At 46.1% G+C, this 19,088-nt stretch overlaps 1 protein-coding gene across 1 annotated transcript in view; it reads left to right on the top strand.

The window, feature by feature from the left end:
• The window catches only part of LOC147237033 (contactin-associated protein-like 4), a 125,442-nt gene that overhangs the window by 65,846 nt on the left and 40,508 nt on the right, over positions 1-19,088 (top strand). Inside the window, exons 6-10 of the mRNA XM_086139442.1 lie at positions 419-594; positions 1,640-1,786; positions 3,837-4,104; positions 6,857-7,003; positions 11,644-11,815. Coding sequence (XP_085995568.1) covers positions 419-594; positions 1,640-1,786; positions 3,837-4,104; positions 6,857-7,003; positions 11,644-11,815 — 910 coding nt within the window. The remainder of the gene's footprint in view (positions 1-418; positions 595-1,639; positions 1,787-3,836; positions 4,105-6,856; positions 7,004-11,643; positions 11,816-19,088) is intronic.

Raw genomic sequence — 19,088 nt, 5'->3', positions numbered from 1 at the left:
AAATGAATGAAATATTCTTATGAAATACTTTGCTCTTTACACAGTTGAATGTGCTGACAACAAAATCACGCAAAAATGATCAATGGAAATCAATTGTATCAACCCATGGAGGTCTGGATTAGGAATCACACTCCAAATTAAAGTGTAAAAACAAACTCCAGGCTGATCCAACTTTGATGTAATGTCCTTAAAACAAGTCCAAATGAATGTGTGTTGCTTCCTGAGTGGACACTATGATTTCACACAAGTGGGATTGACTTGGAGTTACATTGTGTTGTTCAAGTGTTCCCTTTATTTTTTTGAGCAGTGTATATTTTTTCTTTCACTCTTTATACCGTAACACTAGCTAGCGCTACATTAGCCACGTCGCTAACTGAAGCTCCAGCACCCCCTCACCTTCTTTCCTTTCACATCCCAGGTGTGAGTTCGTCCTTCAGCGGGCAGCTTCTTGCGTCTCTTGGAAGTCTCCTGGACGACCAGCACTGGCACCACGTGAAGCTGCGACGCCACTGCAACCACTTCAACCTCACCGTGGATAAAGACGTGCAGCAAGTCCACGTACCGGAAGAGCTCAGCCAGTGGGACATTTTCCGGGTGAAAAGCCGAATCTCGCGTGGCTCGACCGACCCTTTGTCTTTGCAACAGCTAGCGAAGGCGCGATGATCGGAAGGGATTCAAGCTCAACCCAAAAAGAGGTTTTCATCCGGTGTTGTAAAATCTTCTGAAAATGAAACAGTCGTTATAGTTAACCGACCGTAAACGTAAGTCTTAATTTAACCCTCGTGCGATCTTAACATGTGTTTACTCCCCTCGTCCTACAGGTCAAAAATGACCCATAAGACAATCTTTGTACCCTAGTGGTGTACAGCCGACATGGAAACATAAACAAAAAAGAAGTATCACTTTTTCTAATTATGGGGTCTCTTTAGGAAAAGTCATAAAATTTCAAGTTGGAAAAAAATAGGTTAAGGTGTTTTTTCTACAGCTAAACATGGTAGTGGGTCACTTTTGACCCGCAACACAACACAAGGGTGAAGTGAATCCATAGGATCCTCGAGGTACGTTGGTACGTAAAACGAAAGTGAAAGGGAGAAGATGAATCTGGAGAGGCGTCCATTTTTTTTTTTTTTTCAGAATATTAAATTTTTCATAATTTTATTATGCACCACTTTCTGGCTGGGTGTCGTGAAGGAACGCGATTTCTCCTTAAAACACAAATACTAACTCTGCTTGATTAAATAAAATAATTAAAAAAATAAAATAAAATAAAATAAATAAATAAATAAATAAATTAAAAAAAAAAAAAAAAAAAGTATTATTATAAATAAATTGCTGTGCAGATTTAATCATTTTGGTTTTAATTTTAATAATTTCCGAACTATGAGCCGCTACTTTTTTCACAGGCTTTTAACACCTCAGCGTTAACAACAATGCGGCAAATTTATGGATTTTTTCACGAAACTCCGTGATTTAATTTAACGCAAAATACATGCGTTGATAATTACGGACGAGCCCAAAGTAAACAGGCAGTACACAGAGAAAGAGGGGTTGTTGACGTTAGCCATCTAGCTATCGCAAATTTCCTTTTTAAATCCACGAGTTTCGAACGAGTGTGAGTTGGGTTTTTGTTTTCGTGCAGATAAGCCTGGGAGCCGTCCAAAGCCCTGGACTTCAGAAACCCATCCTGACCAGCAAGAACCTTCAAGGGTGCCTGGAGAACCTGATCTACAATGACCTCAACCTGATCGACCTGGCTAAGAGGAGCAGCCCCCAGGTCACCGTGGTGGTATGTTTGACTGGCTTTTCCCGCCCTTTTCGAAAGACGACCATTCACGCGTTGGCGTCCGAAGAAGCGGCGACGGTCGACGCGAAGCGAACGTAAAGCTGTCACTTGTGACACCAAACATATGTGGGGGCGTCAAAAAATTTGAATCAGATTAATCATAAGACAAATGTGGACGCGGTGAGATTAATCGTGATTAATCGGGAATTAATTTCACCCATCATTTGGACTCAACCCCCCCCCCCCTCCAGAAGCCGATTCATTAAAAAATTTTAATCAGATTAATCATAATGCAAATGTGGCCGCATTGAGATTAATCGTGATTAATCGGAAATTAATTTTACCCATCATTTGGACTCAAACCCCCCTCTTCCAGAGGCTGATACAGATTTTTTTTTTTAATCGTGATTAATCATAAGGCAAATGTGGCCGCAGTGAGATTAATCGGGATTAATCGGGAATTAATTTCATTCATCATTTGGACTCAAACATCCCCGGAGGCCGATATGTCAAAAATTTTTAATCAGATTAATCATAAGTCAAATGTGGATGCAGTGAGATTAATTGTGATTAACTGAAAATTAACTTCACCTATTATTTGGACGCAACCCCCCCCCCCCAGAGGCTGATTCATCAAAAAATATTAATCAGATTAATCATAATGCAGATGTGGCCGAATTGAGATTAATCTGATTAATCGAAAATTAATTTTACCCATCATTTGGACTCAAACCCCCCCTCAAGAAGCCGATTCATTCAATTTTTTTAATCAGATTAATCATAAGGCAAATGTGGATGTATTGAGATTAATTGTGATTAACTGAAAATAAACTTCACCTATTATTTGGACTCAACCCCCCCCAGAGGCCGATTCATCAAAAAATATTAATCAGATTAATCATAATACAGATGTGGCCGCATTGAGATTAATCGTGATTAATCGGAAATTAATTTTACCCATCATTTGGACTCAAACCCCCCTCTTCCAGAGGCTGATACGGGTTTTTTTTTTAATCGTGATTAATCATAAGGCAAATGTGGCCGCAGTGAGATTAATCGTGATTAATCGGGAATTAATTTCATTCATCATTTGGACTCAAACCTCCCTGGAGGCCGATATGTCAAAAATTTTTAATCAGATGAATCATGAGGCAAATGTGGCCGCAGTGAGATTAATCGTGATTAATCGGAAATTAATTTCACTCATCATGTGGACGCAAACCTCCCCTCCAGAGGCCGATACATTGCGTGGAGTCGGAGCTGCAGGACCAAATCACGGAATGGTGCGTTAGAATTAAAATCGAATTAATCGACACAGTTAATTTTGATTTTGATTTAAGACGAATTTGAATCCAAAGATTTTCAGGCAGCGCGGCCTGAAAGCAACCCTTCCTTCTTCTCTACACAATTTGTTTTTTTGTGTTTTTGTTTTATTTTAACAAACCAGAAGTAAACCCTTCTCATTTTACCATCCGCTCAAACGAGTTTGCCCCCACATAATAAAGCCGTCGCCCCTGCTATCTCGCCATCGAGTCGATAATTCATTATGTTTGTCCGTCGTTTACATCCGTTATCAGCAGAATTAAACGCCGCCCAGATAAGAGAATTTACAAACTTTGTCGCCCCCACGCTTCGGTCGCTTCCCTTCTTCCCTCCTTTTTATTCTTTCGATTTCACGATCGCCGTTCGCCGCCCCGATCTTCTTATCGTTTTCGTCGGCGCCAACGTCATTACGGTCGACCTCATTATCGTCGCCAATGTCGACGGGTTCGGGGAAAAAAAAAGGAGGGTTAGAAAAGAGCGTCATGGGCGTAAATGAGCGCCGAAAATACATTTTCAATTAACTCCCGTCGTCCGAATCTTCGGGTTTTTCCGACATCTCGCCTCCAGTTTAACTCCCGAGACCCGTTGTTTTTTTTTTTTTTTTTGTCTCGACTTCGCTGACTTGCAGATGAGACCTCGGCGCAAAGAAGTCAAACCGATTCACCCCTGATTAATATTCATGTTCTCCGAAGCCTCGCGTAATCGCCTCCCTCCCGATTCTCATTCCCAGGGCAACGTGACCTTTTCTTGCACCGAGCCGCTTTCGGTCGCCGCGACGTTCACCGACCCCCGGAGCTTCCTCCAGCTGCCGGGGCTGACCGCGCGGTCGTCGGGGTTGGTCTCCATAGGCCTTCAGTTTCGGACGTGGAACAAGGAGGGACTGCTGGTGACCTTTAACCTCCTGGGGCAGCAGGGCGGGGTTTGGATGTACCTGAGCGAGGCCAGGTTGCATCTGCAGATCAGCACGGCCGGAAGGGGCGTCCTGGAGCTCAGCACAGGTATGCTAACCGCCGAACTGCAGGTATGCTAGCCGAACTGGTAGCATACCTACCAGTTCGGTATGTTAAGGATTCATGGAGCTTTTATTGTCATACCGGCTCAGATTACAGTATGTGGTACCACATTTGTACCCAAGATGTTTATAAAAGAGCAAAAAGAGCAAAGTTTGAACATGTAAACAAGTAAGAGCGAGAATTTTGTTGTTTTTTTGAAGTTAGCGCTGTTAGCACTAAATTTGGTGGTAGTCCGCACCTATGATAGTGAAATATTGCACCTTGATTGTTTAAACCAGAGTGCAGGTGGACTGAGTGTGTGTGTGTGTGAGAGAGAGAGTCTTGTTAAATCAAACAATTATTGGTTGTTTTGCCGGTTAAGTTCGACCTGGATCCATCACAGGGCCGCACATGGAGACATGCAACTAGTCAGCCTCTCATTCACGCATTGGATGGGACAGAGGGCCACGCAAGGCCATACGTCCCCTGGGGTCTCTGGTGAACCTCCTGTTGTTTTTGGACGGCGGGAGGAACCCGGAGAACCCTGAGGAACCCCAACCAGATCATGGAAACTCCGGAAAGACCCCCTTCTGTAAGAATCCAACCAGGGACCTTCTTGCTGCGAGGCAGCTAGCATGTACCGCGGCGCCTCCCTCTTAAAATATCACCAAATTAAGCTGCTTTTTAAACCATCTGTTTTTCCAACGCGCCCAACGCCGTGTAGTTGAGCGGAAACACGAAAACAAGCGCCGACTTCGGAAGCGCCGCCCACGCAGGCTGCTCCCATTTGTCGGAGTCGTGCCATCCGAGGGCTCGGATTAAACCACCGCGGCGCCCCAGGGGTGACCGCTTTTGACGTGCCCCCGCTCTTCCCGATTTACACTATAAAAGCCGCGGATTTTGCACAGATTTGTAGCCAAACACGTAACTTCTCGCTCTCACGGCTATTTGTCTTTTAGATATTGTCTCCTAAAGGTCGTCCCGCCTCCAAATGCGGACCGTTTTTACATTTCGCCCCTGCGAAACGGCGATTTTGAGGATATCTCGCACCCGTGACTTCTGTCGAACCGACTGCGGCGCAGCACTTGTATCTCCCACCGGGGTCGAAGTCTAATTCACGTTAGTCAGAAGGTTTTTTACCCATTTCCATTTCCTTTCTGGTCAAAGGAGGTTCGTCGGAGACTCTAAAAGGACTCGCAGTCGACGGTTTTGTGTGACGTCCGAACGAGACGGTGAAAACGGCCGTCCAAGTTCCCCAGTCGGATGCCATATTTGTGCTACGTGAGCTTTCTCTCCTTAGGTTTGTTTTTTTCGGTAACCTTTTATTATGGCGCCCCAAGTCTTTTTTTTATTTTTACTGTCCTAGATTAGCATTTTACCCCCGCGTTAGCGTAGGCGGGTGACATAGTTACAGCACGCAACTTCCGAGTTACGGTGAAATCGTGTTTCGTGGCACCGTAGGAAGGGGATTCTGAGGTAAGCCGAGGACCTGCTGGAGTTGTACCTCCCTACATGACATACGCTATGTGGCCAAAAGTATTAGCTCACCTGCCTCGACTGGCAACTCGAGTGACTTCCCTTTCCTGGTCCATAGAGTTTGACATGACGTGGGTCCACCCTTTGCCGCTAAAACAGCTTCGCTTCTTCTGGGAAGGCTGTCCACAAGGTTCAGGAGTGTGTTTATGGGACGTTTTGACTCTTCAAGTAGCGTATTTGTGATGTTGGACAAGAAGGCCTTGCTCTTGGTCTGCTCTTGTTCATCCCAAAGGTGTTCTATGGAGTTGAGTTCGGACTTTGTGCAGGATGGTGAAGTTCATCCCCAGCAGGACTCTGTCTTCCTTGTCTTTATGGACCTTGCTTTGTGCACTGGTGTCCAAACTGTTCGCACAAAGTTTGGAGCACGGGATTGTCCAAAATGTCTCGGTATGCTTGAGCTTTCAGAGTTGCGGAAAGTTGGCGACCTCTCGGCACTTTGTGCCTCAGCATCCGCTGACCTCGCTCCGGCAGTTTACGTAGCCTTTAGCTGACCTTCCCAAACACTTCCATGTTCTTGTAAGACAGCTGACAGTTGAAGAAACTTGGTAGCGACTGGATTTGCAGCACGGGTGACTCACTGAGCTCCTGTAAGCGACCCATTCAGACTTCAGCTGGTGTGCAATGCACACCTGCAGATCATGAAGCTTCATCTGGCTGAGCTTAAGAGGAGCTTCTTGCCAGCCCTTCGGTGCCAGATAGTAGCCTAGTGTAGGTACCGCCCAGTGGACCTCTCTCCAAGATTCCAGTCATCCCTTTGTCACCTAAGTAAGATCCGGTATCTCTATTTCATTCCTGAGTCCAGAATTTGGCGTCCCCGATCTGGCTTCTTCCCACGTCCAGAGGTCGACGCTTCTCCTCGCCGCCCCCTCGTTCCTGAGACACCCAGACAACCGGAACCCTGCACAACCCTCCGTTCATCTTCCTTGTAAAATAAACCCTTTAAAACGCCTTACCTTCTGAGTGTCCTTACGCTTCACCTCCGAAATCGGGACGTCTACATGATTCCCATTATTTGGACGGGTTCTTTTGGCCATGTAGTCCACGTCTCCATATGTGGCACCGGGATGGATCCAGGGGGAACGCCACCTCTACGTCCCCTGACTCGGGGATCCAGCTCACGGCTGGCGTTGTAGATGAAGAATGAACAAGTGAAGCAAAAATTGTCCACATCCTCTGGTTGATCTGTGTGTGTGTGTGTGTGTGTGTGTGTGTGTGTGTGTAGGCTCAGGTTTGAATGACGGTCAGTGGCACTCGGTGGAGCTGAACTCCAAGCAGGATCATCTCAGCGTCACGGTGGACAAAGACGAGGGAGCCACCGCTCACATCAGCATCCCCCTTCCTCTCACCGACCGGCAGCTCTTCTTCGGCGGTAAGATGTCAAGAGCTTAAAACTCCCTCCGCATCCACAACGTTTCTATTTCTGCCTGCGTCTTAACAAAAGCCATGGGTCTGAGTCATGAAGAAGTGAAGGAATTAAAGTCCAGTCACCACAGCAAAGATTATGATGTCAATTTACCACGAGCTGGATGAGTGAGACCTTTTTTCGCAGGTCCGTTCTTCTTTGTCTCGGTCATACATGTCCTGCACCCTTGTCACAAGTTATGTTCCTCTTGGGCTTTTCCCTTCAGGGGTTTCCACAGCGAATCAACCTTCTCCACCCGGGCTCGAGTGTAGGAGAGTGTGCAAAAGAGGTGAAGCTACCGGTTCAAGCAGGTTGGAATGGGTGGAGAAAAGTGTCAGGGGTACAATGAGATAGAAGGCAATCAGCCAGAAGGAAAGGAAAGGTGGAGGAGACAGAGGTGAGATGGTCTACAAACAGTGACAATGACCAAAAGACAGGAGGCAGAGCTGGAGGTTGCAGAGATGAAGATGTTGAGGCTCTCTTTGGGAGTGACCAGGATGGAGAGGATCAGGAGTGAGTCTATGACAGGGACAGCACATGGTAAATGTTTTGAAGAGAAGGTCAGAGAAGCCAGACTGAGATGGTTGGGTCACGGACAGAGAAAGGAGAGTGAATATATTGGGAGACGGATGCTGGAATTGGATTTCTAGAGACCAAAGAGAAGATTTATGGGCGTCGTGAGAGAGGAACCAGAGAATAGGGTGAGATGGAGAAGGTGGATTCCCTGTGGCGACCCCTGAGGGGAAAAGCCCGAGAGGAACATAATTTATGACAAGGGTGCAGGACATGTATGACCGAGACAAAGTGACGACCGGAGATGGTTTGGACATGGGCACTGCTCTGCTCATGTCCAAACCATTGTGAAGATTCCCTGTGGCGACCCATGAAGGGAAAAGCCTAAGAGGAACATAACTTGTGACAAGGGTGCAGGACATGTATGACCGAGACAAAGTGACGACTGCTCATGTCCAAACCATTGTGAAGATCTGGATGGACGGTTGCTGAAGGTGGAGCTGCCAGACAGGAGGTCTAGAGGAAGACCAAAGAGAAGATTTATGGACGTAATGAGAAAGAATATGAAGTTGGGTGGTGTGAGAGAGGAGGATGCAGAGAAAAGGATTAGATGGAGAAGGTTGGAGGGAAATTTTGGGGGATGTAAAAAGAACAAAACAAACATTTATCAATACTCCATCTTCAGGTTGGAAATGTGAAGCAAATTCCTGGTCGCTTTTAGAACATTTGTTTTGCAGATGCTATGATTCTTAGTGAAAAGCTGAGGAACATCTAGAGGGGTGGAGAAGGTGGAGGAAAGCGGCAGGGAAGTTTAGAAGACGGGAGGTGAAGATGCTGAGGTTCCTCTTCGGCAGTAAATAGGACGGGAGAAGATCAGGAAGGAGATGCATGGCAGATGTCCTGGAGATGGTTTGGAAAATGAGCACTAGGAGAGGGTCAGATGCAGGCAGATGATCGTCCACCATCTCCTAGAAGAACGAATCCCCTCCGGCGGCGTTGAAATGTATTTCTTTTGGCTCTTAAAGAGACAAATTGCTTAAAACGGACGTTTCAAGCTCAATAATTACCATCTCCGGATCTCTTCTGGAGCTTCAGTGCCACCCGGAGAGACGGCGAGGGAAAGATGAAGCTTCTTCTCTTTCCTCTTTGATGTGTGTGTGTGTGTGTGTGTGTGTGTGTGTGTGTGTGTGTGTGTGTGTCATCCCTCTTCATCTTCCAGTTCACAGATCTTTGTTTTCCACCTCCTCCTCCCCATGCAGGGCTACGCTCTCCATCAAATGGATTCTAGCCTTTCTCGCCCAAAAGTCGCGCGTTAAAAAAACTCAGGTGGATGGCAAAAAAAAAAAAAAAAAAAAAAAATGGCGTCCCGGTCGCTGGCTTTGCAGGACGCCGAAAAAACGCAAAGCGAATAAATGAGTCATCTTCCGCCTCCCGCTGCTCGGAGGTGTCAAACTGTGTCTAATGGGCTGACAGTAATTAAAGCGATGTGAAGCCCGAGGCTGGAATACTGTATTTAGCCGTCAACCTGCAGCAGCAACATCTGATGGAAAAGACCAGGAGGTTGTTCTCCAGGTTTTTTTTAAAATTATTTATTTTGATTAGCTGATAGACTCGGCGCGGTGTCGAGGAAATTGAAAACGGACGGGTTACGAGGGAAGAGGGAAGGTGAGGCCGTGGGAAGAAGCGGGAGATGCTAGTTTGATGTTTTTTGAAGAAAGTTGTGTGGAGATGGCCGGGAAACTCAAGTGTGCGGCTCTGAAAGAGCTACTGGGAAACTACAGATAGAAAGAAAACAACCCATTTACCATCTTGTTCACGTGTATTATAGAGTAGTATAAGAATGCACCCTCTCATTCACATGAATTATAGAGACATATGAAAATTCACCCTCTCATTCACATGTTTTATAGTGACAAACCACCATTCACCCTCTCATTCACATGTATTATAGAGACATGTGAAAATTCCCCCTCTCATTCACATGTCTTATAGAGACATATGAAAATTCACCCTCTCATTTACATGTTTTATTGTGGCAAACCACCATTCACCCTCTCATCCACACTGTAATTAGAAAAAAAACAACAATTCACCCTCTCATTCACATGTTTTATAGTGACAAACCACCATTCACCCTCTCATTCACATGTATTATAGAGACATGTGAAAATTCCCCCTCTCATTCACATGTCTTATAGAGACATATGAAAATCCACCCTCTCATTTACATGTTTTATTGTGGAAAACCACCATTCACCCTCTCATCCACACTGTAATTAGAAAAAACAACAATTCACCCTCTCATTCACATGTTTTATAGTGACAAACCACCATTCACCCTCTCATCCACACTGTAATTAGAAAAAACAACAATTCACCTTCTCATTCACATGTTTTGTAGTGACAAACCACCATTCACCCTCTCATTCACATGTATTATAGAGACATGTGAAAATCCACCCTCTCATTTACATGTTTTATTGTGGAAAACCACCATTCACCCTCTCATCCACACTGTAATTAGAAAAAACAACAATTCACCCTCTCATTCACATGTTTTATAGTGACAAACCACCATTCACCCTCTCATCCACACTGTAATTAGAAAAAACAACAATTCACCTTCTCATTCACATGTTTTGTAGTGACAAACCACCATTCACCCTCTCATTCACATGTATTATAGAGACATGTGAAAATTCACCCTCTCATTCACATGTCTTATAGAGACATATGAAAATTCACCCTCTCATTTACATGTTTTATTGTGGCAAACCACCATTTAACCCTCTCATCCACACTGTAATTAGAAAAGAAACAACAATTCACCCTCTCATTCACATGTCTTATGGAGACATATGAAAATTCACCCTTTCATTCACATGTTTTATAGAGACATGTGAAAATTCAACCTCTCATTTACATGTTTTATTGTGGCAAACCACCATTCACCCTCTCATCCACACTGTAATCAGAAAAAAACAACAATTAGCCCTCTCATTCACATGTATTATAGAGTCATGTGAAAATTCACCCACTCATTTACACGTTTTATGGTGGCAAACCACCATTTAACCCTCTCATCCACACTGTAATTAGAAAAAAACAACAATTCACCCTCTCATTCACACATATTGTATAGACAAACAACCATTCAGCCTTTCATTCACATGTCAACTGGAAAAAAACATCCTTTCACCCTCTTATCAAACGTACCATAGAGACTTATGACAATTCACCCTCTCGTTCACATGTACTATAGTGACATAAAACCATTCACCCTCTCAATCGCACGCCAGAAACAAAAAACATTCACACGGAGTTTAGAAACAGGAACCATTCACTTGTCATATAGAGGACTTCTGTTCCTGTGGCGCGACGTAACCTCAGTACCTTTGTCACTCAGCTATGCTAACGTTGGGGTGAAATCATCATCTGGGACCCAAAAACACTGTAAAAATAAATAAAGTTGTTTTGGGGCCTTTTTGAAGGGCAAAAAGTCTCCAAAAAAACAACACAAACGATAAGAGGCTAACATCGCATAATCCAACATGGCGTCCAGACGGCAAATGTAAACAGAGCTTCGTTGAACAGCGTCACAAATTTGTTTTAATGTCACAAAGCTGGACTTTCATTGAAGATTTAGGAGAAGTGGCGGGAAACTCGGTCGGTCCAGAATGCTGTAACCGAGAAAAAAAAACAACACAATAAAAAACTAACATTGCACCATCAAAGATGGCGTCCAGGTGGTGTCTGGAAACAGAGCGTGACGCGTCGAAATTTGTTTTAAAGTCGGACTTTCTTCAAAGATGTATGGGAGACGGCGGAAAACTGCATTGTGGATGCCGTCAAACGGGGACAAAAACAAAACAAAACAGCGCTAACATCGCGCGATCCAACATAGCATCTGGCCGGCTAATGCAAATGGCGCCGCAAAGATGGACTTTTCTTGAAGATTCACGCGAGATGTTGGGAAACGCCGTAAGTCCAGAGCCGCCGTAAAACGAGGACTACATGTCCTGCGCCTTCCCGTCGCGCGAATGCTTTACTTCGCCATCGGCCGCCAGAGAGTCACCTGTATGTTCCCCCCTCAGGTTGTCCAGCCCTGCAAGGCACCGAGGACTGCCACAACCCCTTCAGGGCCTTCCAGGGCTGCCTTCGCCAGCTGACCCTGGACAACCGGACCGTGGACCTCATCCAGGTCCAGAAAAAGCTGCTGGGGAATCACAGCCACCTGCAGATCGACATGTGCGGCATCGTGGACAGGCGAGTCCCCGGCTTTTTCACGACTTTGCCTTCGGCGCTCGTCTTTTCAGCGCCTCTAGCTCACCGGCTAAGCTCTGCTGGTGGGGAGGAGGCCGTGTGCCGTGAATACCATCCTTTTAATTAGCCGTTGCATGTTTTAGCGTTTACTTGCACGGATGGCTGCGACGTAGGCGGAACACTTTCTTCTTCCCCCACATGAGACAGGGTCGTTTATTGCCATTGTTCAGTCCTCTACTGCAAAATGTATCCGACAGCAGTCCTTCTCTGAGCGGCTGAGATGAGGTTAGTGATCCCATGCTTGGGAAATTGTTTAGCAGATACATACAAGGACAAGACAGTGGCAAGCTAGCCAAAAATACAAGAAAAAAAAAGAATCTTCTCCTTCATTACCTTTGGGCTTTTCCCTTCAGGGGTCTCCACAGTGAATCAAACTATTCTCTGGATCCTCCTCTCTCACACCAACTAACTTCATATCCTCTCTCACATCCATAAATCTTCTCTTTGGTCTTCCTCTGGACCTCCAGCCTGGCAGCTCCACCTTCAGCAACCGTCTACCCAGATCCTCACGATGGTTTGGACATGAACAGAGGAGCTCATGTCCAAACCATCTCAGTCAACACTTTATCTCGGTCATACATGTCCTGCACCCCTGTCACAAGTAATTTTCCTTTGGGCTTTTCCCTTTAGGGGTCTCCACAGTGAATCAACCTTCTCCATCTGACCCTATTTTCTGGATCCTCCTCTCTCACAGCAACTAACTTCATATCCTCTCTCAAATCCGTAAGTCTTCTCTTCAGTCGTCCTCTGGACCTCCAGCCTAGCAGCTCTAGATCTTCACGATGGTTTGGACATGAACAGAGGAGCTCATGTCCAAACCATCTCAGTCAACACTTTATCTCGGTCATACATGTCCTGCACCCGTGTCACAAGTTATTTTCCTTTAGGCTTTTCCCTCCAGGGGTCTGAACTCCTCTGTTCATGAAATCCTCCAACTTCTTCATCTCCACTCCATGTAGCCTTCTACATGGGTTCCTCTCAAACTCCGAAGTGTACAAGTTTAAAGTATAATCTATATAATCTATAAAATCTATGAAAGTTCTCCATCCTGAGACCAAACATCTCTCCTGATGACCCTGATGATAAGAAAATAAGTATCAGCCGGACAATTTTAAGATCAAGGAATTAACCTCCTGCATGCTTTTGGACACGGAGACTCCAAGAAGTAGTTCATGCATACATTCATTCATCACGTGCACAGCTTATCAAGCGCTCAGGGGAGCAAGACACTGAAGCCCTAACTGCTAATAAAGTATAATAACTTTAAAAATTTGGTGAGGGTTCACTTCGGACCGGTCCCAGCTCCGCATCAAGAGACATACCGCCATGACGGGTCTCCAGTGGACCTCCTACATGTTTTTGGATGGCGGCAGGAACCCGGAGAACGTTACATAGAGAAAGTCCGGCTCCAGAAGACGGGATGCGTTACGAAAACTACCAAAAATCAGTGATCGATCGGGTTCTCGCAGTGTGGAAACTCCTAGTTTTCATAATCCGTTGCCTCCCCTTACAGCTCCCTTGTTGCTGACAGTTGCATCTTGGAGGTCCGCAGCCCGGAGCTTGTTTGTCTCCGAGGCGACGCATTGATGTACAGTTTTATGTTCATGCGCTCGCTCTTTAACGGCCTCGTCGTGGATTTTTTTTTTTTTTCTTCCCCCCCTGTAATATACATTGACGACTGGCTTGCGGGCGCCGCCGATAGCCGTTTTTACGCCATCGTCGAGGAGTCGCGGCTAACGCGTCGATAGATATATTTCGCTTAAGGCTAAAGAGCCGGAGGAGGGACGTCCAAGTCTGACTCAGCTCGAGTTGAAAAGTATCAGAGGTTTGTAAAAGCCTTGCAGAAAGAGTTAGTTGCAAAGTAGATGAGCCGATTCCGCACTGGATGAGGAGGCGATTGTTTTTCTTTTTCGCCCTCCTCCTTCCCCGCGACGGTGAATTTTGTTTTGTTTGTTCTGTTGTTGTTTTTACGAAGCGGCGCCAGGCTGTTTTTGCCGTCGCTGTTGTCGCTCTCCGGCGCAACGGCTGACGAAAGTGACGGCAGCTGTTGTTTTTTTTTGGTTTTTTTTTGCGACGAGGCAGACAAAGGGAAGACGAGACGGTTCGTCTGCGGACGGCGGGAAGTTTTGACGGTTTTAACTTCGACAAACTTCTTTCTCGGCGGCTTTGTGACGCGTCCCTGGAATCAGATATCTCCCAAACGTTGATATTTTTGGCTTTGGATGAATCACGATGACCCTAAATTTCCTTTTTTTCTTTCTCTTCCTTGGAACCCGAGGGGGAGTAAACAATGAACCCCGATATCAAGCATCAGTGTGTGAATGCGCGGCAAGGGTGTGTCCAGTGTGAAAGTGGAGACCGTCTACTTTATGGTCCTTGCGAAGGAACTTCTATTATCCAGGTATAAAGACGTACATTAAATGGTACCCGGTGCATGACTTGTATGCTTTCTTTTACCCCTTTCGGTTTCAACACGCTAGATCAGTGGTTCTTAACCTGGGTTCGATCGGACCCCAGGGGTTCGGTGGGTCAGTCTCAGGGGTTCGGCGGAGGTCAAGACACACATTGGTGATGACATCACTGGCTGCTACATAGCTCGGCCTATCCGTGCTGCAGGGATTTTGGCGCTCAGTTGTAGTAACTTGTGACTGTCGTGATGGTACGTCATGTGATTTCTTACTTAATATTTTAATCCCTTCATACTAATTATGTCGGGCAAAAAAAGAAAGCGGTCGGAAGAACACGTACAATACGGATTCACACGTATGACGGAACGTGATTGGAATCGATGTCCTAACTGCATGATTTGCAAAGACAAGATGAGCAATTCTAGTCCGGCACCGGCCAAACTAAGGGAAGGCTTCCTTCAGCTGCGTGGAGATGGGAGCTACAAGAACATAGCGCTTGCTGGATTCAAGGTGAAGGGAGCCAGATTCCATGAAAAGGCTACTCCGCCTGTTCTTTGTACCCATCGACGAAACGATCCTCCATCCAATAAAGAAGGGTTCGGTGAATGCGCATGTAAAACAGGTGGGGTTCAGTACCTCCGACAAGGTTAAGAACCACTGCGCTAGATGGTATTCACCCGTGCCTTGACCGAGGTCACGTCTGTAAGCGCAGCCGAGGAGCCGGCAATCGGGAAACTCCCTTTCGGAGGGACGCCGGTAACAATCATTTGCCCCGAAGAGGAAGCTCATCGCTGTCATCGTCACGATCCTCATCATTGCTATCAAACCGCTGACGTTTGCTCTCAAGAGTCCTTCCCGGATGCAGCACTCGTTAGCACTTAGCGCTGCTCTCCCTCTTTGTCTCCCATGCAGACAAAGAGTACCCAGATGTGCACCCTTCAGAGCTATCAGTAATGCTGGTCTGGAAAACAAGATGCAGATTTCTGGGGTAGGGAGAATCAAAATAAAATGACAAAAATCAATTAACAATCACTCAGCTGGAGTGTCCCAGTTTATCCAGGAAGCCGTTGCCAAGGAGTCTGAACGGAGGAAATATATGGGTTTGCCTGCCGCCCTCCCAACCCCCTCTTGCAGTTCAGTGGCTTGCAGCTGATTGAAGTCTTTGTCAGGCGTTCTGGACTACCTGCCTGGTAATCGTGTGCGGACAGAGGAGGAGCTGGGCTGTGCTTGTTCAGCCAGAGGCGGCTGTAGAAACCGGCCAGATTGGATGCAAGTCATGTGATCCGAGTTAGCGGACCCTGCCGGGGCACCTGGACCCTCTGATCCGAGGGGCGCTCCATGACACTCTGGCAGCACATTGCTGATTTTTACATTTTTTTTTTTTTCCCAGCCAGGAGCCGTTGAAGACGTATGGTGAAGAAAAACGTTTGCAGAAGTAGAAACCTAGCCTTGAAAGGATTTACAGTGGATTCAGTGATTGGGCTGACGGTGCCGCGGGCTGTTGTTTCTTTGAGTATGCGGCAGGAGGCTTCCAACAGGAACTGTCGAGGAACCCGTTCATTCATTATCTGTACCGCTCACTCTGCATTCGGAGTTGCAGGGGGGCTGGAAGCAGGGTTCACTCTGGTCCGGTTGTCAATCACAGGACCACATGTAGACACAAACATTCACTCTCATTCAGACGTGATATAAAGGCATACAAGTCACCTTGAGTCGTACGGCGAAGTTAAGCATACAACGTTCATGCTTTTGTCCACAAGTCATACGGACATGCAGTACAAGAATTTGCACTTCTTGGCAATCCAACGGACCCTCTGGATGGGTTTTGGACTGCTGGATCAAACCGGAGAACACGGAAAGCGCCCTTTGTTTGGAGCCAGCGCGGAAGATGCAAGAAAAACCGTTTTGAACGAAATACTCCCTTTTAAGCGCAACGTGATCGAGGTTCACGTACCACTTTGATCGGCTCCATGGTGACCCTAGACTACCTGTATAAGTGCACTTGTGACATTTTGTCGCAAAAGCCACAGCATGGTACCTCTTTCAGCTTTGGACAAGAAGAGTTTGCACACATTTGCATACGACGGTATGCACTACCTCGCCTCCCGGATCCCCATCTCCCCTTCACTTCTCTCAAATCCCCTTGTCCTTTGACTCCGTCCATAACGGGGTCAACGTTCGAAGAGTCGGACGCTGCCTCCGTCTCACCGCTTCCCCCTCTTCGCTCGCCCTCGGGCCTCCCGCCTTAGCCTTCTATCCCCCCGCCTCCCGATGTGTTGCACCCCTCCTGCGTCGCATCTTCGCCCTTGTGCTTTCCAAAATATTCATTTTAGACCGTAAGAGCGAGGTCGTGTTTGAGAGAGGATTAATGATCTGCTGCTCGGTTGTGATGGTGAAGGTCGGAGCTCGGAGATGAAGAATAGGATCGTGTCGACGGCGTCTAATGCTCTCCCGCGGGACCGCTTTTATCACCCGAGGCTCGGCAAAGACAAAAAAAGAATTGTTCACGTCCCAGATTTCATAAAAAGAAAATAATATATCTACTCAGACGATGTTTCTTTGATGAACAGGGATCAGGTTTTTTTTTTTTTTTGAAGAATGGGATTCCAATGATGTACTGCTCCGGGCCAACTTTGGGATTCCATTTTGAATCCTCCCTGCCCTCGGCTCGCTCCCCGAAAACGGGGGCATCACAAGTATATGGTGCAGGCTCGGCATCAATCACGTGGGATCCGACTGCTTTATCTCCCATCTGTCAAACGGGCGCTGCTTTTTTAATGCTGCAAAGTCGGAGGTTGGTGGACTAGAAACTGTTCCAATGACCAAAAGACAGCAGGCAGAACTAGAGGTTGCAGAGATGAAGATGTTGAGGTTCTCTCTGGGAGTGACCAGGATGGAGAGGATCAGGAATGAGTCCATCATGTTAGATGTTTTGGAGAGAAGGTCAGAGAAGCCAGACTGAGATGGTTGGGTCATGGACAGAGGAGGGATAGAGAATATATTGGTCGACGGATGCTGGAGTTGGAGCTGCCAGGCAAGAGGTCTGGAGGAAGACCAAAGAGAAGATTTATGGACGTCGTGAGAGAAGATATGAAGGTAGTTGGTGTGAGAGAGGAGGATCCAGAGAATAGGGTTGGATGGAGAAAGTTGACTCGCTGTGGCGACACCTGAAGGGAAAAGCCCAAAGGAGAAGAAGAATCTGTCACAGGGGTGCGGGACATGTATGACCGAGACAAAGTGATGATTGAGATGTTTTGGACATGAACAAAGGAGTGTCCATGTCCAAACCATGGTGAAGATCTGGGTAGAAGGTTGCTGAAGGTGAAGCTGCCAGGCAAGAGGTCTGGAGGAAGACCAAAGAGAAGATTTATGGACGTCGTGAGAGAAGATATGAAGGTAGTTGGTGTGAGAGAGGAGGATCCAGAGAAGAGGGTTGGATGGAGAAAGTTGACTCGCTGTGGCGACACCTGAAGGGAAAAGCCGAAAGTAGAAGAAGAAGAAAGTCGGAGGTGGGTGCTTCTGCCTCACAGCAAGGAGGTCCCTGGAGCTTGGAGATGGGAGTCTGCATGGGGTTCCTTTGGATTCAAACTAGCACAGGGGTGTCAAGCTCATTTCTCATGGCGGCCACGTACGGCCGAGGTAGATGTCAAGTGGGCCGGACCGTTAAAATGATGGCAAACTCTGCAATAAATAACCAAAATATCATGTCTTTCCTCTGTTTTGGTGTAAAGAAGTACAAGAACATGAGGAAAATCTTGGAATTTCATGAACAATCCTTTTACAAAACATGAAACACCTCATGTTTCCTTAGACAAACGTGAAATTCACTTCTATCATTCACATGTTTGCATTGCAATATGTGATCATGTGATCCCACTGATCGCACAAAGGCACAAAACTTTAACAAGTAATTGGTATTGAAAAATATAGTAATGCACTTTAAGATTAAATGACACTTATAAAGAAAGGGATTTTTAAACCATTTCATGTGCATATAAAATCTAAATTGAATCCCTGCCTACACCTTACAAACTAAAAAGGGTGCTATTAAGTGTGTGAGGAATAAAGTGTAAAGGTGTAAACTTCATACATGAAACATGCAAACACATACAATACATACTGAAAATGCATGGAGTTGCATGAAAATAGAATTCCACCACTCTTTTATAATGAAGCTGCTGACTAACTTTAAATTGCACATATTCGCTAGCAATTAGCTCGCTGGCTTTTACCGCTGCTTCGCTGATTTCTCAGCTCTGGGTGAAAGTGGACGCTGTTTCCTCAGACCCGCCAGCGATTGGTTGATCTTATCTCTTCTCAGTTTCTTTGCAAGCTGTCATATTTTTCGCTCTGATGAGTCTCGTAGTGGCGGCAAATATTATATTCCTTAAATACCGAAACTTGTTGCAAACACGCCGAGCACGAAGGTTTCCCGTGCGTCTCCGTAAATAAATAGGACGTAGTCCGTTTTTCTTTGAAAATTCTACACTCTTTAACTACTTTTCTCTATTTTGATAACATTTTGGCTAGTGATGGAGTAGCAGGAGGTGGAGAACAGGGTAGAAAAAACGTCATAACAAGCAGCAGGTGGTGTATTGATAACGTCTGCTGATTGGTCCGTCTCAGTGATGCAGATGTGCGCCCTTAGCGGAAAATTCTTGAATTGCATTTAATTTTAAAAAAAAAACTCCTTGGCTTTTATGCATTTTTTCACTTTCAAAATGATCCCGCGGGCCTGGTCGAACCCCTTTGCGGGCCGGTTCGGTATGTTTGACACCCCTGAACTAGCAGGAGGTTCATAGGAGACC

The sequence above is a fragment of the Fistularia commersonii genome, chromosome 1 (genome assembly GCF_037954325.1).
Source record: "Fistularia commersonii isolate RoL2024-O1a breed Wild chromosome 1, RoL_Fcom_v1.0, whole genome shotgun sequence".
Lineage (NCBI taxonomy): Eukaryota > Metazoa > Chordata > Actinopteri > Syngnathiformes > Fistulariidae > Fistularia > Fistularia commersonii.
Note: the sequence above shows the minus strand (reverse complement) of the source record. Positions and strands in the feature narration are given on the sequence as shown.